General features: G+C 41.1%; 1 protein-coding gene across 4 annotated transcripts in view; it reads right to left on the bottom strand.

Moving 5' to 3' along the window:
* Nucleotides 1-11385: 11385 nt before the first annotated feature.
* Nucleotides 11386-24029, bottom strand: part of LOC135113692 (uncharacterized) — a 260876-nt gene continuing 248232 nt past the window's right edge. For 2 of the 4 annotated variants that reach the window (XR_010274935.1, XM_064029192.1), the window contains 2 exons: nt 12468-12607; nt 11386-11892 (listed from right to left, as the gene is read on the bottom strand). Coding sequence is in view for 3 of the 4 variants with exons in the window: in XM_064029192.1 (XP_063885262.1) it covers nt 12471-12607 (137 nt within the window). In the remaining variant the exon portion in view is untranslated. Of the gene's footprint in view, nt 11893-12328; nt 12608-24029 lie in introns of those variants that run through there. The other 2 variants (XM_064029193.1, XM_064029191.1) reach the window with 1 other exon arrangement.

Below are 24029 nucleotides of genomic sequence, written 5' to 3'. Positions count from 1 at the left end.
GGTAGGGGTAGAGAGAGAGAGAGAGAGAGACGGAGAGACGGGGGGAGAGAGAGATGCAAGGAATGGAAGGAGGTTATTAGAGCAAAGAACATGAGAGGTGATATTAGTCGAGAGAGAGAGAGAGAGAGAGAGAGAGAGAGAGAGAGAGAGAGAGAGAGAGAGAGAGAGAGAGAGAGAGAGAGAGAGAGAGAGAGAGAGAGAGAGAGAGAGAGAGAGAGAGAGAGAGAGAGAGAGAGAGAGATTTGATATTCTAGTAGCATCGATGTGTGCAATACATTTATAAAACACACACAAATAATAGAAAATCTGTAGCTGAGAGAGAGAGAGAGAGAGAGAGAGAGAGAGAGAGAGAGAGAGAGAGAGAGAGAGAGAGAGAGAGAGAGAGAGAGAGAGAGAGAGAGAGAGAGAGAGAGAGAGAGAGAGAGAGAGAGAGAGAGAGAGAGAGAGAGAGAGAGAGAGAGAACCAACCAACCAAGCAACGAAACTAAAGCTGCGTTCCAAAGGCGGATAGAGTTAGAGTTAGCAAAGCCTCCGCTGCGCACCGCCAAAATTTACACCTTATTGCCTCCCGGTGCCTCCCAAGGTGCCAACAATGGGCTGGAGTGCCAATTGCGGCGGGCGAGGGACTATGTAGGGCCGCGGCGTGCATATGAGCAGAGCAAGTTCTCCCATTATCACACACACGAGCGTCCCGACAACCTCCCGACGGCGCCTCCACAACCCTTAGCCTTCGGTCAAAGTTTGATTGAAATTAGGGGGAAGCGAAGAAAGCCCTGCCCAGGTCCCCCGTTGTGTATGGTCAAGCAAGGTCACCAGGAAGGGATCTGTGTGTAAATATGGTGTTGTAGTGTTGCGTATGTGTGCGTTGCGTGAAGGAAAATGGAAACAGAAATGATGGTAGATGAATAATAGCGTGAGATGGAGAGAAGACAAATGATGCATGTATAGTGGACATAATGATAGATAGTGGAAAGAAGGTGGAGGGAAATGAAAACGAAAATGATGGTAGTGATAGTGAACGTAAAAAAAGGTGATAGTAAAAGTGATAGTACACAAAATTAATCATATATCTACGTTGTTATTAAGGACAGCAGTGTAAATTAACAAAAGAGAGACTAATAACAAAAAAGTCTTGCTTAATATTGTAGATTCCGTAAAATTAAGCCCCGACATTGGTTTGTAAATGATGTCTGTAAATAAGGTTATCAAATTTAGTTCTCAAATCAAGTTAGCAAATTAGACTATCGTATATTAGTGAATTAAGATAGTCCACGCTCGTTTTCACATTATCGTACACAACATTCACGTAACCGTACATTCATAAACCTTCAAATTATCGTACACAACATTCAGATAATCGTACATTCGTAAACCTCCAAATTATCGTAAACAACATTCAGATAATCGTACATTCGTAAACCCTCAAATTATCGTACACAACATACAGGTAATCGTACATTCTTGAACCAACAATTCGTAGATCTATACTCTATATGGAATCCAACACTCTCCCACGTTCTTAATCCCACTAATGTAATCCTCGGAAAGCAATCTAAGAGTAATGTGCTGCAGTAAATTCTCACGTACTTCATCCCCGAGCCATAAATTACAGCAATATGTCAATGATTGGTAGGTGGGTCTTAATTACTCGATCTCCAAGGACTATTACCTCCGCCCCTTGATTAGAAAAGGTAACTCAGGCACGCGTATTAACCTTAGGCTTCTTGGTACCTAATCGTTTTCTTCCTCTCAGGTACGACAACTTCTGGCGAGCGTACGATGACCTCCCTGCGGATCGTACAACGGTAAACAAACGTAACGAACAGATAGAAAAGATGGCTTGGTGACTCTCTCTCTCTCTCTCTCTCTCTCTCTCTCTCTCTCTCTCTCTCTCTCTCTCTACCACTCTCGAGATTTCCCACATTCCGTCATTTTCTCTCGAACAAAGCCCTCTCAGGTTACCACCTCAATTTTCTCTCCTTTCACACGTCTCTGCTTTTCTTCTCTCCTCTCTCCTCGGGCACCCTTCCATCCTTGCCTTCCTCCATCCTTCCACTTCTTTCTTCCTTAACCTCGTCCATGCTGCTGCTCCTCCTTCTCCTCCTCCTCTTCCTCCTCGTCCTCCTCCTCCTCGCCTACGTATGTGCAGCGAACCTCTCTCACCTGTCGGAAGTAAGTGGCGGGGGAAACTCAGGTGAAACGAAGGTGTCTGCTAGAGAGAGAGAGAGAGAGAGAGAGAGAGAGAGAGAGAGAGAGAGAGAGAGAGAGAGAGAGAGAGAGAGAGAGAGAGAGAGAGAGAGAGAGAGAGAGAGAGAGACGATAATGACTTAAAACTCCATCTTGTGCCGCCACCAGGTGTCTTCTGAAGCGTAGTTAAGACAGTTTTCTCACCTGTGAAAAAAAAAAGGTGAAATTGAACGTCTGGTCTTTTTCCTTCTTTCTTTAAACATCCCGCTGATGTCTCTCTCTCTCTCTCTCTCTCTCTCTCTCTCTCTCTCTCTCTCTCTCTCTCTCTCTCTCTCTCTCTCTCTCTCTCTCTCTCTCTCTCTCTCCACTGATATCTTTCTCCACACTCCATGATTTCTCCCTTCATGATGGTCTTTCTCTCTCCCTCTCTCTCTCTCTCTTTCTCCATCTCTCGGTAAGATTTCCCTCCTCCTTCAACGTCGCCTTCGGGATACTGAAAGGCTTCGTCAGATTCATTAAGAGAACGTCACACTTTTTCTTCCGCGTGTAAATTTACGATATGCAAATTTTCTTTTTATTGTGGCGTGTCTTGTTCTTGGGAGGGTTTTCAAACGGGACAATAACGTGGAAGAGAGTGTGTGGCTTTGATTCACTTTTTTGTTCTCATTTCCTACGATTTTTTTTTTTTTTGTCTTCCCGTTTGTACTGTAAGTTGCTTTATAGTTAATTTTTATGTTTGTCTTTTGTTTCTTTTCTGTTCGTCTGTTTGTAACTTTTTTCCTTTCTTTTGTCTTCGGTTTCTCTGTCCAATGCTTTTTGTTTTTATTTCCTACAAGCATCTTTTTTTTTATTTCTCCGTCTGCAGTTTTCGCTTTAGTTTACTTCATGTTCCTCTATCCAATGTTTCTTTATCTGTATTTTTGTTATCTCGTTTTCATTTTTGTATTCCGTCACTCTGTCTATCTAATATTTCTCTTTCTTATTTCCTTGCTACTGCCTTTCTTCAATTTCCGTCTCTATGTCAGTAGCTTTCTTTTTCTTTTATTTTATACCTCACTGTCTATCCTTTCTTTTCTGTCTACATTATCCTTTTCTCTTATGCGTTTTGTCCTTCTGTAACGTTTTTCTTTTTTTTCAGTCTCTCTCTTCCTCCTTTCTCTTTTTACGTTAGTCTGTTAATTGTTCCCTTTTTACTATCTGAATATTTCCTTCGTCTCGACCGTTCCTCTGGTTACTGTCTTTTATTTCAATGTCACTATCTTTCTCCGATCCTTTTTCTCTGTCCTTTTTCTCTCTTTCCCTCTCCTTTCCCCGCCCCCCCACAGCAATACGCGAAGGTACGTGCTATAAATTGTGGGAGCTAATTAGATTAACCTGTGTTTCATTATCCTGAAGGTGAATTAAAGGCACGGTGCAGCAAATGTTCAGGAAACGTCAGGAACAGGAGCCCGGAGGGAGGAAAAGGGCAAGAGTTAGGTACATTTGGCCCAACTAAACCCAGATGCAAAAGTTGAAAAAGGAGGGGAAAAAAAAAAGGTTAGACGTCTGGATGGAGTCATAAACAGCACCTTTTAAATAAGTATTCTGTGACCATGAATCTATAATAAATGTCTGTCTGTCTGTTTGTCTGTCTGTTTGTATCGGTCTGTGTGTCTGTCTCTTGGTCTGTCTTGCTATCTGTTTCTCTATCTGTTCGTATCTCTTCTTCTTTATTTCTTTGTCTTTTTGGGTCTCTCTCTCTCTCTCTCTCTCTCTCTCTCTCTCTCTCTCTCTCTCTCTCTCTCTCTCTCTCTCTCTCTAGCCTCATGCTTCGTTCGTTCTCATAAATTTCCCTTTCTTTTCGTTCCTGGAAATTAGCAGCGTCTGGACCGTCACTCAGCGGGAAACCTAGCAGAAAAATATCAACAAATCCTGTACAAGAGTTGTTTAAACGTATTACGGGAGCCTTTTTTTCCACGATGACTCAGCTTGCGGGGTTCATTAATTTTCCTGCGAGTGAGCTGAGCTGTCAACGCAACACGACGGCCAGAGTTAGAAGCGCATTTTGTTGTCACGCTTGCAATGTTGCATGAGGGAGTGTTTTGAGTTGTAATTACAAGGCGTGGTGTAAATGATGCTGCGCTGTTCCTGTGGCTCTTCAACTCAGGTAAAAGGTGTTCGCTTACCTGTCTGTCCACCTGCTGTGATTTACCTGTCCGTCCTGATGGTGGTAGTGGTAGTGGTGGTGATGGTGTTTCTTCTTTCTAGTGTCTTGATTATGAACGTGTGTGTCATAGGTATGTTAAATGGATGAAAAGAACGAAAATTAAGTACGATGGAAGAAAGCAAGGATGAAAACAACAAAAACAAGAAGTGACGAGGAAAAAAAAAATGTGACAAGAAACAAGAGAACGAACTTAACAAGAACAAGAACAAGAACAACAACAACAACAACAACAACAACAGGATCAACATATATCTGAGTGTATAGCTACAGGCTGACTGCGCATAGAAAACGGATGAATATGGACGACTATGATGATAAATTACTCTGATTCATTCCCTCCACCTGGCGTTCATTTGGCGTGTCGTACGTGCTCAGCGGTCACTCAATAGATCATCTTTATATCAGGTAAGGTCACGAGAAGATATATACGTTTGTGGCTCTTCCTTCTCTTTCCCTCAGTGACCTTGTCTGTCTGTGCCTGTTCCTCTGTTTCTTTCTGTGTCTCTCTCTCTCTCTCACTCTGTTTCTTTCTGTCTCTCTCTCTCTTTCTCTCTCTCTCTCATTGTCTTTTTTTTTCATAGTGATTTTCTTTGATGTAATTGGATGTTGTACGTGTTTTTATATAATTTTGTGTGTCTCCGTTCAACTTCCTTTCTTCTTCCTTCTTTTCTTTTTGCCTCTGTTTCAGTCTGCGGGTGTGATTCTCTCTCTCTCTCTCTCTCTCTCTCTCTCTCTCTCTCTCTCTCTCTCTCTCTCTCTCTCTCTCTCTCTCTCTCTCTCTCTCTCTCTCTCTCTATCAGTTAACGGTACATATCCATATATTATCATTAAGGTGTAGGGACTCTCTCTCTCTCTCTCTCTCTCTCTCTCTCTCTCTCTCTCTCTCTCTCTCTCTCTCTCTCTCTCTCTCTCTCTCTCTCTCTCTCTCTCTCTCTCTCTCTCTCTCTCTGGTGTGGAAGGCAGGCTCTGAAAAATGGTAGTTACGAATTCATTGCCACATCAGCGCGGCGCGGCACGTGGATCTGGGTCCAGCTTTTATGACGCAGATTTATACTTTTCTTTAGGTAATGGAAGGATATCAGGGGGAGGATCGACCGCCGTGCCCACCTGCAGGAAGGAGGATGAGTGAGCGCATGCGGACACTCACAGAACTATTTTTTTTTTTTTTTTTATTCTATAGATTTGTCGGGTAAAACAGTCTCTTTCTTCTTCACGATAATTAATTTGCTTGTTGTTAGTACGTGTCATGAGTATTCACCGTTTTCTTTTTGATAACTTTACGGGGAGGGATGAGGACAGGGGAGTGGGGGTGGGGTTCATGTAAAATTGTCTATTCAAGAAACGTGGATAAATTACTTTTTTTTTTTTTTTTGTTTCTTTCCTTTTTTTTTTTTTTTGTGTGTCACGAGCTCTCACCGTTTTCTTTTTAACTCTACGGGGTTGCTACCTAAAACAGTCTCTTCCTTATGAAACGTGGATAATTTGCTGCTTTTTTTTCTTTCTCTTCTAGCATGTATCCTGAGCACTCACCCGTTTTCTTTTTGATAATTGTGCTGAGGTTTACGTTCGATCTGTGTTCTTGTTCATCACTCCATCGCAGAATCTCGGAAAACGTGATGAATTTACGAGTTTTTAAAGGAAGAGCGTCTTACAGAGCATTCACAGAGACGGTTTGTTTATTGCTAGCTCTGTCGGACTCTAACGTTTTCTTTCGTGCTTCTATGGGACGGGCGTAACGTTTTTTGGTGTCTCTATTGGACTCTAACGTTTTTTTGGTGGCTCTATGGGACTCTAACGTTTTTTGGTGGCTCTATGGGACTCTAACGTTTTTTTTGTGGCTCTATGGGACTCTAACGTTTTTTTTTTTGTGGTTCTATGGGACTAACGTTTTTTGGTGCCTCTATCGGACGGGCGTAACGTTTTTTGGTGGCTCTATGGGACTCTAACGTTTTTTTTGGTGGCTCTATGGGACTCTAACGTTTTTTTGGTGGCTCTATGTGACTCTAACGTTTTTTTTGGCGCCTCTATGGGACTCTAACGTTTTTTTGGTGGCTCTATGGGACTCTAACGTTTTTTTGGTGTCTCTATGGGACTCTAACGTTTTTTTGGTGGCTCTATGGGACTCTAACGTTTTTTGGTGGCTCTATGGGATTCTAACGTTTTTTTAGTGCCTCTATGGGACTCTAACGTTTTTTTTTTTTAGTGGCTCTATGGGACTCTAACGTTTTTTTGGTGGCTCTATGGGACTCTAACGTTTTTTTTAGTGGCTCTATGGGACTCTAACGTTTTTTTGGTGGCTCTATGGGACTCTAACATTTTTTTTTGGTGCCTCTATGGGACGGGCGTAACGTTTTTTGGTGGCTCTATGGGACTAACGTTTTTTTTTTTTTTGTGGCTCTATGGGACTCTAACGTTTTTTCGGTGCCTCTATGGGACTCTAACGTTTTTTTGGTGGCTCTATGGGACTCTAACGTTTTTTGTTGGCTCTATGGGACTCTAACTTTTTTTTTTTTGGTGGCTCTATGGGACTCTAACGTTTTTTGTGGCTCTATGGCACTCTAACGTTTTTTTGGTGGCTCTATGGGACTTTAACGTTTTTTTTTTTTTGGTGGCTCTATGGGACTCTAACGTTTTTTGGTGGCTTTATGGGACTCTAACGTTTTTTTGTGGCTCTATGGGACTCTAACGTTTTTTTTTTGTGGCTCTATGGGACGGGCCTAACGTTTTTTGGTGGCTCTTTGGGACTAACATACGTTTTCTTTTGCCTTTACTGGACTCTAACGTTTTTTGGTGCTTCTACGTGATTATGACGTTTTTTTGATAACTTTAAGGGGATGACATGCGCTTTGATCCGGTCTCTTGTGTATTAGTTAGATTACTGTCTCAGAAATCGACATTAAGGAACGTGGGTGATTTTAGGTTAGTCTTTTGTTCATCAGTTTATCTTCATGTCTCGGAGTTCGGCATTGCAGAACGTAGATAATTCACCAGTTCTTGGGAAAAAGTGCATTTAAGTACAATATTTCTATACAAGTTTATATTTGTTTTAGAAATAAACTATATAAACTTGCAGGTAATTTGCATTTTTTTTTATTTATTTATCTTTTATTTAGGAGTCTGTCACGTGTTAAAGCTTAGATGCACAGGAACATGGGACAGAAGAAAACAAGGCCTGACTCTGCATGTGCCCCATTTTCCTTTTAGAAGTCTCTGTCACATGTTAAAGCTTAGATGCACAGGAAAATGGAACATAAGAAAACAAGAACTGACTACATGTTCGGCCCCCCCTTTTTTTAGGCGTCTCTGTCACGTGTTAATTAGATGCACAAGAACCTGGGATAGAAGAAAACAAGAACTGACTCTAAATGTGCTCCATCACGAATTACTGGTCAGATGAATGTTCGTGTGAAACTTTGTCTTGCCTGCTTGGAGAGTGTTTACAAATGTGCTTCTTTCCTTTTCGATACCATTATGTCCATTAGTAAAGACGCGTTGCTGTTTGAAAATGTGGTAATAAGTTTTATATTTTTATACTTAAGAAGTTCGTAGCTCGTGCCACAATTTAGGAATTATTAGGTTTATTTATTTACTTATTTATTTGTTTATTATTAGGTTTATTTGGATAAAGTTGGGCGTTCAGTAAGTATTTCATTATTTACGAGTTGCAGCGTCTTCTTTTGCATGGACTTCCTTAAAATAAAAAAGAAATAAGCACCAAAAACAGTCATCTTTCGTTTCCATCAACATTCAAATTACTTACACCGTCGCTCTCTGACTCCTAAATTGACGTCATCTAAGCTAACAACCTAAAATTTACGCTCAACACACAAGGAAGAAAATACCTAAACCACCTCCTCTTTTCTCCCCGCTGCCTGCCTCGCGCCGCCGTCACAGGCCCGCAGGAACAGCACACGGCAATAATAAGTGTGGGGGAGCCTGACAGCGAGTGGCAGCATGACGAAGGCGCTGCAGAAGAGCCACCAAGTTAATGAAGATCGAGTGCATTCTCCATTTTCCGGCCGCTCATCAATCTTTGGTGGTTTGTTTCTGTAACCTTAGAATAGCTCAGGGCCAAGTGTGTGTTTCCTCCTCCTCCTCCTCTTCCTCTTCGTCTTCCTCCTCCTGCTCTCTTATTTATTTAAACTCTTATTCTTTGCTTCTGTCTCCTGCTGCTCCTCTTTCGATTTCTGCTCTTTCTCTCTTCCTCTTTTTTTTATATATATATATTTTTACTTTCCTTCTTATCGTGTTTTGTTTACTTCTTCTTCTTCTTCTTCTGTTATTTACGATTATTCTTATTCTTTGCTTCTGTCTCCTGCTGCTCCTCTTTCGACTTCTGCTCTTTCTCTTTTTCTCTTTCTTTTATATATATATTTTTTTACTTAACTTCCTTTTGTGTTTTCTTTACTTTTTCTTGTTTTCTTATTTACGATTATTCTTATTCTTTGCTTCTGTCTCCTGCTCCCTTTCCTTTGATTTCTTTTGCTCTTTCTCTCTTCCTCTTCTTTGCATTTTCAATTTCGTTCCTATCGTGTTTTCTCTACTTCTTGTTTTCTTATTTACGATTATTCTTATTCTTTGCTTCTGTCTCCTACTTTACTTTTGATTTATTCTGCTTTCTCATTTCCTCTTTTCTACATTTTCACTTTCATTCCTTTTAAGCGTGTGTTTCCTCTTCCTCATCCTCCTTTCTTATTTACTTTCTCTCTATTTTGTCTCCTCCTCCTCTTCTTCCTCTTATTCCTTCTGCATTTTTTTTTTTTTGCTTTTACTGTTTTTTTTTCTTTGTGTGTGTGTGTGTGTGTGTGTGTGTGTGTGTGTGTGTGTGTGTGTGTGTGTGTGTGTGTGTGTGTGTGTGTGTGTGTGTGTGTGTGTGTGTGTGTGTGTGTGTGTATCCTCTTCTTCTTTCTCCTTGTGCTTCTCTTTTATTTATCTCCACTCTTTCATTCTTTTCTCCTGTCCTCTGTTTCTCCTATTCCTCATCCTCTTCCTCTTTAACTTTTTCTCTTTCCGTCTTTTCGTGGGTGTATCCTATTCTTCTTCTTCCTCCTCCTCTTTTATTTACTCCTTTCTTCTGTTCATGCTCCTCCTCCTCCTTCTCCTATTCCTTCTGTTCTTCTTCTTTGTTTTACTTTTTACTTTCTTCGTCTTTTCGTGTGTACATCCTTTTTCTTCTGCTTTTCCCATTTACTTTTACTTTTTTTCTCCTGTTTTCTAATTCTTCTATTTCTTTTGCTCTCGTTTTTTTTATTTTCAGTTTCCTTTCTTTAGTATTTGTATATCCTTCTTTTTCCTTTTACTTCTCTCTTTCCATCCTTGTCTTCTTCCTTCCGCTCTTCTTTCATTTCTTTATACTATTTTCTCTTGTTAATTACTGGTTCTCATATTCCTTCTCCTCTTCTTTTCTTTATTTTTATTCTTTTTGTTCCTTGTCTTTGAGATCTTCCAGTTATGTCTTATTTAATTTTCTTTTTTCCTTCCTCTCTTTTTTTCCTCGGAATCGTGTACCTTTTCCTTGCCTTTCCTTTAATTTGCTCTTTTTTTTCCTTTTTCTATTTTTTTCTTTTTCCTCTTCTTCTTGCTTGGTTTCCTTACTTTTTCTCTTTTCTGTCTCATTTTGTTTCTCTTTCTTTCTTTCTCTTGGTTAGCTTCTTTACTTTCCTACTTTACTATCTTCTCTTTTTCTCCTCTTTTTTTGCTTAGTTTCCTTACTTTACTTTTCCCTTTACTGTATCCTCTTCTTCTTTCTCTTGCTTAGTTCTTCACTTTTCTACTTTTCTACCTTCTCTATTTCTCTTGTTTAACTTCTTCATTTTCCTACTTTTTTCTGTCTTTTTTCTCCTCTTCCTCAACTTTCCTTGCTGTCTCCTTTCTCTTTATTTCTTTTCCTGATCCTCCTTCTTTACTCTCTCCGCTGCCATCCCCACCTGCTCTTCGTCTTCATCATCATAAACAATCACAGGAGAAGGACGGGGAAAGGTCAGCCCTCAAACACAGCCCCAATATTCCTCAAAGTGTCTCATCTACACATATATAAAGAAATACTGTGGCCTCATTGATGTGTTTCCCTGTCGATGATTGAGTGTGGGCGGGATAATAACAGCAGTAGTGGTTGTATTTCAAGATATATATATAGCAATGTGTCATGGAAAAGGCATTACTGATGTTACTATTACTACTGTTGCTGCTGCTGCTACTATGACTACTACTACTGCAAGAATAACAGTGATAGAGCTTAAAAAAGTGTTACTACTACTACTACTACTACAAGAATAAGAACAACAAAAACAAAAACACAAAGCTCAAAACAAAAAAACAAAACGAACACACACACACACACACACACACACACACACACACACACACACCAGATACCACTCGTCTCCACCTGCCACAAACCCTCTATATTTCATTTCACGTAAAGCAACACCGATGTTTACGACCAATTACGAGGAACTGGGCAGGCGATCGGGAAGTCTTATTGTCAGAGAGGGCTGGAGGACGAGGCTGGCGGGGGAGTGGGATGGTGGGAGAGAGTCGAGCTAAATTGGCGAGTAAGTATCGGATGCCGCTCAAAGTTTGATTGGGGAGTGAGGGTTTGGGAGTTGTGAAGATGACACGTCAGCCTGAATGATGCTACTGTGGATGCGAGGAAAGAGAGACGGGGAGAGTGAGGCGAGGGTGACGGGAGAAGAATCGGGTGAGGGAGAGGAGCGTGACGGCAGAAGAATGGAGTGCGTGAGAGAAACGCGAAGGGAGGAAGAATGGGAGGGAAAGAAAGAAAGAAAGAGAGAGAGAGAGAGAGAGAGAGAGAGAGAGAGAGAGAGAGAGAGAGAGAGAGAGAGAGAGAGAGAGAGAGAGAGAGAAAGGAAGGGTTTGAGTGGTTTAAGTGTTTTGTTGTGTGCGTGTTGAGGTGTGGTAATACTAATGCTCTCTCTCTCTCTCTCTCTCTCTCTCTCTCTCTCTCTCTCTCTCTCTCTCTCTCTCTCTCTCTTGCGGTAAATATTTTCAAGAGTTCATCGCCTCTGATAAAAAAAAGTAAGGCAAATGTACAAAAATACGCAACCCTTTTTTTTACATGTTATTTACGAAGCTGCTGCTGCTGCTGCTGCTGGTGCTCGTGTTTTGCCGGCAGGAAATGAGTGTGGCGGGGCATGCAGGCGATGTGGCGGGTGTGGTGCGGGTGTGGAATAGAGTGTGGCAGTGGTGGTGTGGAAGCGTACGGGATTAGACGACGCGGTGGTGTGGTAGGGAGGAGTGAGGTAGGATGCAGTGCTGGAGGTGGTGGGGAGAACTGTAACGTGAGGTGATGTAGCGGTGGTGGAATAAGAGGTGTGGCATAGAAGTAGTAGTAGTAGTAGTAGTAGTAGTGGTGGTGGTGGTGGTGGTGAAGAGATGTGAGAAGTGAGACGCGTACTGACTTGGCAAAGTAACGAAGCAGCATTGAAGAGAGCGATGGCAGTGGAGGAGAGGTCTGGCGGTAAAGATGAGGATTAGCACTGGAAGAAAAAGGACTGGCGTAAAAGGAAGGCTTAAGAGTAAGTAAATGACTGACGCTGAAGGGAAGAAATGGCACTAAGAAGGAATGGCACTGAGTTGAAGGTCTGGCCATGAAGGGAAGAGCTGACAAAAAAAAGGTGCAAAAGGAAGGTCTAGAACTAAACAAATGACTGACGCTGAAGGGAAGAAATGACACTGAATTGAAGGTTTGGCAATGAAAATCTTGAACTGAAAAAAGAAAAAAAAAGAAAAGAAAGACACTGTAAAAGCCAAAACTAGCAATGAAGGTCATCTGTAGGCTGCCCACCCCATGCAAGTCAACTCTATCACTATTTTCCATCAAGTTTGCTAATGAGTTCGTGCATTAATTACTCTTCATAAACATTTCTGCACACTCACTGAAAACACAAGGTCAACATGCCCAAACAAGAGACGAAAAAAATATCACCTTATTCTTTCATCCTCGAGGGAATAAAACATCAAAATCCAACTGGAATGTTTGTTTGTCTCGCTGTTAGGATCCTTCTCTTAACCTTTTACTCAATGAAAGACTAAAGTGGAGTAGGAGTGTTACCTTTCACCACAGCTTTGCTTCGTCACACAAACACTTCCAGCCAATGATTCCATGTGCCAAGGGTCTAGCCAGGCGCCGCCCAGCCCGCCCTCCTAGACTCCCTCGCGGGTTGGTGGTAATAGCTGCGTACCTGGCCAGCCCTGGGGAAATTAAACTGTGGTGAGCCAGGTGTCCGTGTGAGTCGTATGCTGCGGGGCGAACGGTCTTTAGTCTCGACATCCTTACAAAGCAAGAATACAAATGGACTGGCAGACTAAGACATGTAAACGCTTTCCATAATATTACCATTTGATTAAACGTTGTAGGTGAAGAAGATAAATTTTACGAGATACTTTTACGCCCCCAAGAATGAATAGTAAAATTGTTTTCTCGTGTTTTTTTTTTTTCTCGTTTACAAATGCGCCAGTTTTCTTGTATCCTATTGTAACTTTTGAGTTTACGCATTTATTGTAGCTGAAAGGGCTTGGTGCTGTGAAATTTACGCCCCAGGAATGGAATAACTGTTTTCTGTGTCTTATTTCTCGTTTACTCAGTTGCCAGTTTTCTTTTATTTTGTATCTTAAGAGTTTAGGAAATGTTGCACTTTAAAAACATTACGAATAGAATATTATTTTACTATGCCATTATTTTCCTTTAATATAACATCAATTACATTTGTTAATCCTTTCACTCCTATCAGGCACATTTATCTTAATCACCAATCACTCTGAGACATCTTTTGCTGTTCTACACCCACCTCCAAACATTGTACAGGCTAAAAATTGTAAATGTTTTTTTTATGCCTTTTTTTTTTTCCTTGCAGATGCTTATAGACTCCAAATATTGCTTCTATTGCAGTAAATTATTGCACCTCGCAGCGAAAGGGTTAACACACGTACTTATAACAACATTCACTTTCCATTCATCGTGTATCGTCTGAAATAACTTTCGTCCACGACACTCTTTTCTCTTCAACACGCTAAACTTCCTGACATCTTTACAGTTATGGTTCAGTATGAAGAGTGGGAAGGAGATTTTAGGAGACACGGATGCCTGGGTGGTGCGGCGTGAGTGTGGCGCTGCAAGGGTGATAACTGTGCCAGCGGGCGATACAGGAATACGAGATGCTACGGTCGCTGAATTCATTGTAATACAGAATAGGTGGAGTTTGTATATGCTCTTCATATTTACACATGTACGTTGCCGTGTCCTTGTTACTGTTTCCTACACGTCCTTGCTATTGGTGTTCCCGGTGGCCAGACAAACGTTTCTCCTGTAGTGAAACGTTTTTTTTTATGTGTCGAGGAGCAGAAAACAAATAAAAAAGGTGAAAATTGCCACTAAGAGCATAAAAAATTATACGAAAAGATCCTACTGAATATGACGCGTCCAAATAGTTCATATAGTTAATACAAGATAAAAAAAAAAAAAAAAGACAAAAGAAAATGTGACATATTTAGCTCCAAGGGGTGACTTACTAAAACTTGAGGAATACAACTAAATGTACAAAAAATGATAGAAAAAAGAAATGGCTGGTGAACATAACGTATCCAAAAGGTTAACATGGGAGATTCCACAACATATTCCAATAAAAAAAAAAAAAAAGGTTATGAAGTTGACTCATTCCCTTAGGATCTCCGTGTTTAATCTCCATCATCACATTTCCTTATAGCGTGATAAAATGAAATAATGAAGCAGTTTGTTTGGCTTATCCGTGTGTATACATCTCGATTTCTGTGCCCATCCATGCGTCCATTTCCTCCGTGTTTATTGATGTTTGTATCCATGTATTTCATCAATGGATTTACTTGTGGGTATTTATTTATGGGGGATCAGATAAATGTGTGTGTGTGTGTGTGTGTGTGTGTGTGTGTGAGCGCATACATGAATCTGAAACAAAGTAAATGGTACAATATTCAGCTTAGAACTACGTCCTACTATTGTGTGTGTGTGTGTGTGTGTGTGTGTGTGTGTGTGTGTGTGTGTGTGTGTGTGTGTGTGTGTGTGTGTGATCGTGTTTAGCGTTTATACACGGTGAATGGCAGAACACCAACACACGCCTACCTACTACCTACGTACACACACACACACACACACGAGAGAGAGAGAGAGAGAGAGAGAGAGAGAGAGAGAGAGAGAGAGAGAGAGAGAGAGAGAGAGAGAGAGAGAGAGAGAGAGAGAGAGAGAGAGAGAGAGAGAGAGAGAGAGAGAGAGAGAGAGAGAGAGAGCCGCATCTCAGGCACGGAGAAAAAAGATGACATTAACAAATCTATTTTTATCGCCTAGAGCAAAACAAAGCAGAATTGAGGTCGAGAGTGAGTGACACAACATACCAATTAGTGCCTTTTTGCTGCACACACACACACACACACACACACACACACACACACACACACACACACACACACACACACACACACACACACACACACACACACACACACACAACAACAACAACAACAACAACAACAACAACCTTCCCGCACTCTCTCCCTCTCTCACAAGCAACCTCCGCCACACACGCTGGCATATAAAGTATAACAAACTACAAACTATCTGGGCAGGAAAAGCAATAGCCGCCCACCTCGATATTAATACATGGAGCGTCGACTTGAGCGTTCCCGTGTAGGCTGTGGAAACAAGGACTGGGAAGTTGTCATCGATGCGAATATACAAGTTATGGTGTGTGTTAGTGTGTGTGTGTGTGTGTTTGCCTGTGTGTGTGTTTGCCAGTGTGTCTCTTTGTATATGAGTTTGTATATCTTTGTATGTATATATGCCTGTTTGTTTCTGTCTGTCCGTCTGTCTGTCTGTCTGTCTGTCTGTCCTCACCCGACGCACTCTCCCTTCTCTTACATTTATCGTCTGTATCTCCTTTACATCTGCTTTCCTCAGGCCATTTTTAAGAACACACCCTTCGTTTCTCCCATCCCTTCACTCCCTTCCCTCTCCTGCCTTCCCTTCCCTGATGTATCCACCAACACACCCCTTCCCCACTTCCCTCTCCCTCTACCCCCCCTCCTGCCTCTTTCTGCCTCCTGTAAGCAACACAATACACTTTGGCTCCGACTGACCTAAAAGCCTGCCTTCACCTTCCACTCGCTGTCCTCAGATGCACTGCCTACTAACTCTAGCGCGTGGCCAATAGCAGTCCGCTTGCCCCACCATACCTGTTTTGCAGCCACCGCCACAACGCCTGTGTTTCCACCGTGCCTACGTCCCTTGCAAGCTTGAATGTATTTGGTGTTTGTCTCTTATGCCTGCAATGTGAATGAGTCTATCACACCTGTGTTTACCTTATTTACATATTATGATACCTGTGTTCTATTTTCACCTTGCCCACATTCCTTACAAGCCTGACTGGATGTGGTGTTTGTCTCTATTATGCTTGCAATGTCAATGGTTCTGTCACACCTGTGTTTGTTTACATGGCATACTTGTTCTGTTTCTATATTGCACCTGAATGGAAATCAAACTTTAAGAATTCACAGGTAAGTTTTGTTTCGTTTTTTTTTTTTTTTTTGCCGCTTGGAAGATTTTAAGGTTCATACGATTCAGTTACCTAAAGTTCTAAGGTGAATCAACTCAAGTTTGAAACGGAATTATTATCATCGGTAATTTTTCGTGGTCACGGGTAAGGAGGAATGAAAAATTGTAAATATTCAACATTAAAAAGAAAAAAAAGTCAATATTTTATCTTATCTTACCATACTTTCCTCTAGAATGTTAACCTATTGAAAAAAAAAAATAAGATATGTCCACCTCATTCATACGCCTTTAACAATCTTTTAAAACCTTCACTCATTCAAACTTAAACACAAAACCAACTAAAATTCATAAATAAAGAGAGGAACACGTTACTGGCTTTCCCTCGATGACTGACTCACAAATAATCTCGTGAATCAATGATCGAGTAAGTGAATGAAATGAGTGACTACACGCCTTACAACAGCGCTCATATTTTTAATCGTGTGCAGCGCCGCGTGACCGTGACGGCGAATTACAGCTTATACAGTAATAATTTTGGGTTATGTGATTTGTAATTAAACTCAGTCATGTGTGCCGTGTGGCTCTTGGGATTCCAGAGAGAGAGAGAGAGAGAGAGAGAGAGAGAGAGAGAGAGAGAGAGAGAGAGAGAGAGAGAGGGAGAGAGAGAGAGAGAGAGAGAGAGAGAGAGAGTGATAAATTATATGCGAGCATTCATCTTCTACCAAAAGAAAACGGGACAAAGAAAGAAAACGAAAATGCAGCGAACACACTTGGAAGTTGGATGGAAACAAAGGAATGCAAAGGAATTAAACAGAATAAATAAATACATAAACAAGGCGAAAGTCGATACTTTGGACTAAAACTAAGAAAAACTATCAACTTAAACTAGGAAATTCATGTAAAAAGAAAAGAAAAGCAGCGAACACATTTGGAAGTTGGACGAAAATAAAAGCAACCAAAGAAATTGTATATAGAACATAAACCAGACGAAGCTTGATGCTATAAATTAAAAGTAAGCCTAACGATCATCTCTAAAATTAACAAACAACTACGAAATTCATGTAAAAAGAAGGAAAGAGGAAAAAAAAAGCGAAAAAAAAATAATAAGGTGCGAAAGAGCATCTCAAAATAGCCATAATAACCTGAATTTCAGCAGGAGGTTCATTTAGGCGAGTCGAGGCCGCTTCATCCTTTCAAACCGAAGCTTCGAAACTTTACCGGTGGAATATGCGAGCCCGTTTTTTCCCTCATGCGCATCAATAACCGGAGTAATAATGATTCACTCCTGGTATTAAGCGTCTCATGCATTCAGGCGCAGGAGGATCAACAGGTATGCAAAAAAGGTATACATGGTCTTTTATTTTCATCAGAACAATAGGGAGTGATTTTTTTTATTTTTTTTTTAATCGCTAATCGCCTTGTTTGCTGCATCCTCGTCTGGCTAGCTTGTGTTCCTCACGTGGTGGTTAAGGGTTTCGATTTGCCCTGTGGTTAATATTTTGGTACCGGGGGAGATTAGAAAGGACAAATAAAGTCGGGTGAAAATGTTTGCTTTATCCTGATTTGAAAGTGTCAGAAAGTCAAGGTTTGGAGATGTGAAAAAATGACAGGGGCGGGGAAAAGAAGAAGAAGAAGAAGAAGAAGAAGAAGAAGAAGAAGAAGAAGAAGAAGAAGAAGAAGAAGAAGAAGAAGAAGAAGAAGATAAGAACATAAGAACATAAGAAATAAGGGGAAGCTGCAAGAAGCGACCAGGCTTACACGTGGCAGTCCCTGTATGAAACACTCCTACCTATTTCCATCTGTTATCCCCATCCATAAACTTGTCTAATCTTCTCTTAAAGCTCTCTAGTGTCCTAGCACTAACTACATGATTACTGAGTCCGTTCCACTCATCTACCACTCTATTCGAGAACCAATTTTTTCCTATCTCCATCCTAAACCTAAATTTTTCAAGCTTGAACCCGTTATTTCTTGTTCTACCCTGGTTGCTGATCCTAAGAATTTTGCTTACATCTCCCGTGTTATAACCCTGATACCACTTAAAGACTTCTATCAGGTCCCCTCTTAACCTACGTCTCTCTAGAGAATGTAAATTTAACCGCTTCAACCTCGCTTCGTAAGGAAGAAGAAGAAGAAGAAGAAGAAGAAGAAGAAGAAGAAGAAGAAGAAGAAGAAGAAGAAGAAGAAGAAGAAGAAGAAGAAGAAGAAGAAGAAGAAGAAGAAGAAGAAGAAGAAGAAGAAGAAGAAGAAGAAGAAGAAGAAGAAGAAGAAGAAGAAGAAGAAGAAGAAGAAGAAGAAGAAGAAGAAGAAGAAGAAGAAGAAGAAGAAGAAGAAGAAGAAGAAGAAGAAGAAGAAGAAGTAGTAGTAGTAGTAGTAGTAGTAGTAGTAGTAGTAGTAGTAGTAGTAGTAGTAGTAGTAGTAGTAGTAGTCCTGTTGTTGTTCTTGTTGGTGGTGCTGTAGTTGTCAATAATGGTACTAGCGTGTTGTGTTGTTGCTGCTGCTGCCGTTGTTATTATTGGTGGCGCTGTTGTTGTTTTAGTTACTGTTGCTAGCAGTGGTAGTAGTGTAGTGGTGTTGGTGGTAATGGAAACAGTGGTGGTGCAGGTATCTGACAGCGGCGGCGGTGGTGGTGGTGGTGGTAGTGTTGGTAGCGGTGGCTGTGGTGGTGGTGATGTGAGTGTCCTTGTGGGTAAGGAGAGTGAGGACAACTCCCAGGGCCCCTCACCGGCAAACGAGGCCGCTGACACAAGGGCGAAACTGTTTCTTAAAGGCGCACGCTCGTTAACCACTATAATGCGCCGCGCCTTCTAACTTATTGTCTCTTTTGGTCGCTACTCCGGTACATAACATCCTGAGCGTGGACCGTATTGCTGGCGGCGTGCATAGAGGCGGAAATCTTACTGACGCGCCGCCTCATGACGTCCTTACAGCTCTATGGGACTCTGCTGCCGCCCCATACGGGTGAGATGGAAAACTCGGGATGAAATTTGAAACGTCCAAGATGCAGGAAATTTTTGTGTATTTAGTTATCTTTGTCTTTCCCCACCGCTTCATTCCGACATTTCCTCATTTTCTCTTTGTAGTTTTTCCCTTTATCCTGTTTCCACTTTTGCTTCTCTCTCTCTCTCTCTCTCTCTCTCTCTCTCTCTCTCTCTCTCTCTCTCTCTCTCTCTCTCTCTCTCTCTCTCTCTCTCTCTCTCTCTGTTCTTTTGTCCTGTTTCTTCATTTTTTTTTCTTTATAGTCTTGTTTTTGTCTTTCTTTACTCTCTCTTAACTTTTTCCTTCTTCTCTTTTGGTAAATTTTCTCCCTGCCTTGTCTTTATTTATTCTTTCTCCATTTTTTCATCCTCATTTTCATTCTTTTTCTTTCTGTCTAACTTTTGTCTTTATTCTTACCCTTCTTTTCTCTCAGTATTCCATCCTTTTTTCCCCCCCTCCTTGAAACTGCTTCGTATTCATATTTGTCTTTCTCCTCCTTTTCATTCTTCCTTTTCTTATTTTCCTCGATTCACTTCCGTTTTTTTTTTTTTCACTAGGCCTCTGTTTATTTCTTTCCGTTTTTTTTTTTTTTTATGTTCTACGCACGTGTCTCCTCCATCATCATCATCCGTTTCCTTCTTTTTTAATTCAATGTTCTCTTTTTCCTTATGCTTTTCTGTCCACTTCTTTTCCTGTTCTTTTCCCGGGTCGGTTTTGTGCTTTCGCTTGTTTTAAGGTATCCACGTGTGTCTCTTCATCCTCTTCCTCATCTTTTTTTCCTTCTTTATCAGTTTAAATGTTCTCTTTTTCCCTTATACTTTTTCCGTTTATTTCTGTACCTTTTCTTTCCCGGGACGGTTTCGTGCCTTCACTTGTTTTAAGGTACGCACGTGTGTCTGGCACCATCTCACCTCGGGGGACTAAGTTGATTTTATTGCTGGAAAAGTTTTTGCAACTCTTAAGATATTCATATCGGGATTTAAGATATTTTTTTTTTTACCTCCTTTAGTATTCTGAACAACGTTAAGAGATCGCAGGCACATGTTATTCTTTATTGGCTCAGTTTCGTATGTTAAAAGTTTAGGTTTTTAAGTTATTGCTTCTCCCAAACTTGTATCGTTATGTAGGAGTTTTCTTTTCATAATTTTGTATTCTGAACGTTGTTGAGAGATCGGATGCTAATGTGACTCCCTCTGTTGCTTCAGGTTCGTGTGTTAAGCCTTTCCTCATCATAAAATATTTACATCATTTTTCAGGCGTTTTATTTCCATGTAAATGATGTGCGGCATTCAAGTAAACGAGATTAAAGAGAGAAGGAAAAAATAACATTCCTTAGAATCAACTAAAAGTCAGAGGTATGGGAAGTATGTAAGGAGGCGGGGAGAGTTTAGAAGCCTTTTTTCACAGCAATTTTTCTACAACACCAATAAGTGACTCGAGAGAGAACAGAACCGCGACAGCCAGGAATGCTGCGGCGACAAGACGGAAGGACAAACGACATACACGACACGACACGACGACACAAAAAGAATTCCGTGACAAAAACACTTCTTAATCTCCTTACGTCTGTGGCCACAGGCAGAGAAAATAAATACTGAGCAATAACCGTGACATGAGAAAAAAAAATATGCAAAAAATTCTCTTCTCGCTCACTCGAATTAGATTATTGTTACCAAATCACATTACGTTGTGTTGTGTTCGTGACGTGACAGTGAAAAAAAATATATATGCATGGGAAATACATACAGACATATGGAGCGAGAGAGAGAGAGAGAGAGAGAGAGAGAGAGAGAGAGAGAGAGAGAGAGAGAGAGAGAGTGAGAGAGAGAGAGAGAGGATGAGAGAGAGAGAGAGAGAGAGAGAGAGAGAGAGAAATGTGGACACAGATAAATTCACAGAGAAAACAGATACCAAAGGCAAAACAAACAAGAACAGAAGCAAAGGAAGAGAAACGCGTGAGAAGAGGGACAATGAACAAAGACAGACAGACAGACAGACAGAGAGAGACAGAGAGACGGAAAGAGACACAAGAAAAACAGACAAAAACAAAACGTGGAGGACGGAAATGAAGATGAAGACAGACAAGAGATGAAGGAATGAAGTAAAACACACACACACACACACACACACACACACACACACACACACACACACACACACACACACACACACACACACACACAACAGAGGAGTAAGTCGGTCAGAATTAGGAATCTAGGGTAGTGCAGGGCATGTAAACTTAAACCAAGAGTGATCTGCAGAAGTCACCACCACCAACACCACCATCACCACCACACTCTCAGGACACTTCAGCCACCGCTCACAGCCACGCCTCGTAAACTGTGGGGAAACTAGATTTGCTTGCGATAAGGTGCTGGAGGCAAGGGAGCGAGGGAGGTGTTAAGGACTGCCAAGGGGAATGAGAAAGAAGAAAAAAAAAAAAAAAAAAAAAAAGGGGGTGGAAGAAAAAAGGAAGGAAAAAGAACATGAGCAGGAAGAACAAGGACAAGAAGAAGAACGAAAAGAAGAAAAGGAACAAGAACAAAAACAAGAACACAAACAAGGAAAAAAACGTTTAAAATCTCTAAAAAAAGTTTTGGATATTTACAACTAGAGATGACTAATGATTAAAATTCTTGGAAAACTGGAAATTAACATCTGAGGGGAAGTGCTCACAAAAAAAAAAAAAAAAAAAAAAAAAAAAAAAAGAATTAAGACGAAATAAAGCTTAAAATCTCGAAACTTTTACTGGAAACTTATGCTTTACAATGTACTTACGTTTAATACAACAGGCGGGAAGGAGAGAAGAACGGTGAGAGAAAAGGACTGAGTAGAGGATTAAAAGTAAAATAACACAAGAATTGCATGAAATTAACCTGATCATGGAAACTAAGAATGCTTTCAAGTCCTGTTCAAGCCATGAGGATTATAAAACGCGGGAAAATTACCTTGAGTGGGAGGAAATCAAGGCTGACGTGAAGATTGGAGAAGGAAAATGTAATAATAATAATAATAATAATAATAATAATAATAATAATAATAATAATAATAATAATAATAATAATAAAAAATAATGATAATAACAATAATAATAATACTAATAAAATAACGAAGTAATAACAATAAATAACAATAACAGCAGCAACAACAACAACAACAACAACAACAACAACAACAACAACAATAAAGAAATATCACAACTCGTAAAACAACCCTAATTAAAAGTACTGAAACCATTAAAAAACACCCTGAACAATACCACCACCACCACCACCACCACCACCACCACCACCAACACACAATCCTTTACTCAACTAAATGAAAAGCGACACTATAGACCGTGAGACTTAACCCTTTCTGGCATCACGGTTCATTTCTCCTCGTCTCAAAAGAGGCTTAACCACCTAGACGCACCGACAAGGGGTTCTGAGGCGCCCACGTCCCACACACAGTCACCAGTGGAATCTAATCGCCCCTCCATCCCTCACTCTCCCTCACTCTCCCTCAAGTCCCTCTACTCCAATAAGTGTCAACAGGACTGGTAGGAATCGACTTCCACTCCTCAGCAGACATCAACTCTCCCTCGCTGTTCACACACACACACACACACACACACACACACACACACACACACACACACACACACACACACACACACACATCCCGCGACCATACCACGTTGAATGTGGCATTTCTCGTTCAATCAGCGAGGTTAAGCAACGCTGGGTCTGGTTGATGCTTGGATTGGTGACCGTCCAAGGCATCAATGTTGGCATCTCAATATCACACACACACACACACACACACACACACACACACACACACACACACACACACACACACACACACACACACACACACACACACACACACGGACGAACAAACGGGAAGGAGCAACACACATAACAAGGAACCCGAACGTGTAATGAGGTAGTATTTGGTGAAATGGGGCAGCAGGAGTAGTATCAGTAATAGCAGCAGCATCAGGAAACTCGGAAATCTCCCTTATCAATGTTATACGGATTAAAAAGTTATTCGCCGTAACAGGACAAGAGTAACAGTCGAAGCAACACAAGACCACCGAATCTGAACACTCCCTCATCGGTATAGAATGAATCTGGATGCGCGGTCATCAGGGAGCAGCGAGTCGCCGCTTCCTGATGTAGTATTCGCTATGACTGAACCGTAAGAGTAACAGTAGCACCACCACAGCACCACCGCATCTGAAAATTCCCCTTCGCTACCAGTAGATGCATTCGGATACGCTAACGTGCATGAAAAATTAAAACCGGACGCTGTCCTGATGCAATATTAGCTATAACTATACAATTTTTTCCACTTTTTTCCTCCATACCTTCAAATGATATCTCCTCCTCCTCCGTGGCTCCAAAATCTATCCTCCTCCTACTTCCTATTCCCTCTTCGTATCTTCCTTCCTTCCTCCATACACAACTTCTTTCGCTGCAACTATACAATGAATCGTAGCGAAAACATTATGAGGCTACAGGAACTCAGAACTACCCAGCATGATTTAGATTCAGACACATTTTACTTCGGTCAAAGGGCAACAACCGACCGCCCTCTGCAGCAATATTAGCAATACCCGACCAGCAGCAGTAATAGCAGACACCAGGGGATGGAAACTCCTGCCTCCTGCTGCTGTTCTATTACTGATGATACACATTAAAGCTTCACCCAACAGCGGCTTTGTAAATACTGGATTCTGGACCATGAATGACGTGAACAAGGGGGTACCAGGGTTATATATATACACCCGCCCTTTGTCTGCACGCCTTACCCTCCCAATGCTGCTTCTTCTGTACCGTCACTCGCAACACACTGCCAGTATTGGTAAATTAAGTCTTTCACTGGTGACTTGGTAGGATTTCAGGTCTTTTCTGTTCAGTTTCTTAGGCAGTGGAGATTAAGTAGGCGTTTTTTTTTTATTTTGTATGCCTTGTCCATTCACTGTTACATGTTAAAAGTTGTCTAAGCCTTTCTTTATTCAGTATGCCTTGCGTATGCACCCAGCCTCCGTTAAAATCTATAAGCGTTTCTATATTTGCATTTCGTAGCTCTTGTTCAGTGCTCCGTTACGCATCAGTGAGTTATATC

Source organism: Scylla paramamosain, chromosome 26, assembly GCF_035594125.1.
Source record: "Scylla paramamosain isolate STU-SP2022 chromosome 26, ASM3559412v1, whole genome shotgun sequence".
Classification (NCBI taxonomy): Eukaryota; Metazoa; Arthropoda; class Malacostraca; order Decapoda; family Portunidae; genus Scylla; species Scylla paramamosain.
The sequence above is the reverse complement of the archived record's forward strand: the minus strand, read 5'-3'. Positions and strand labels throughout refer to the sequence as shown.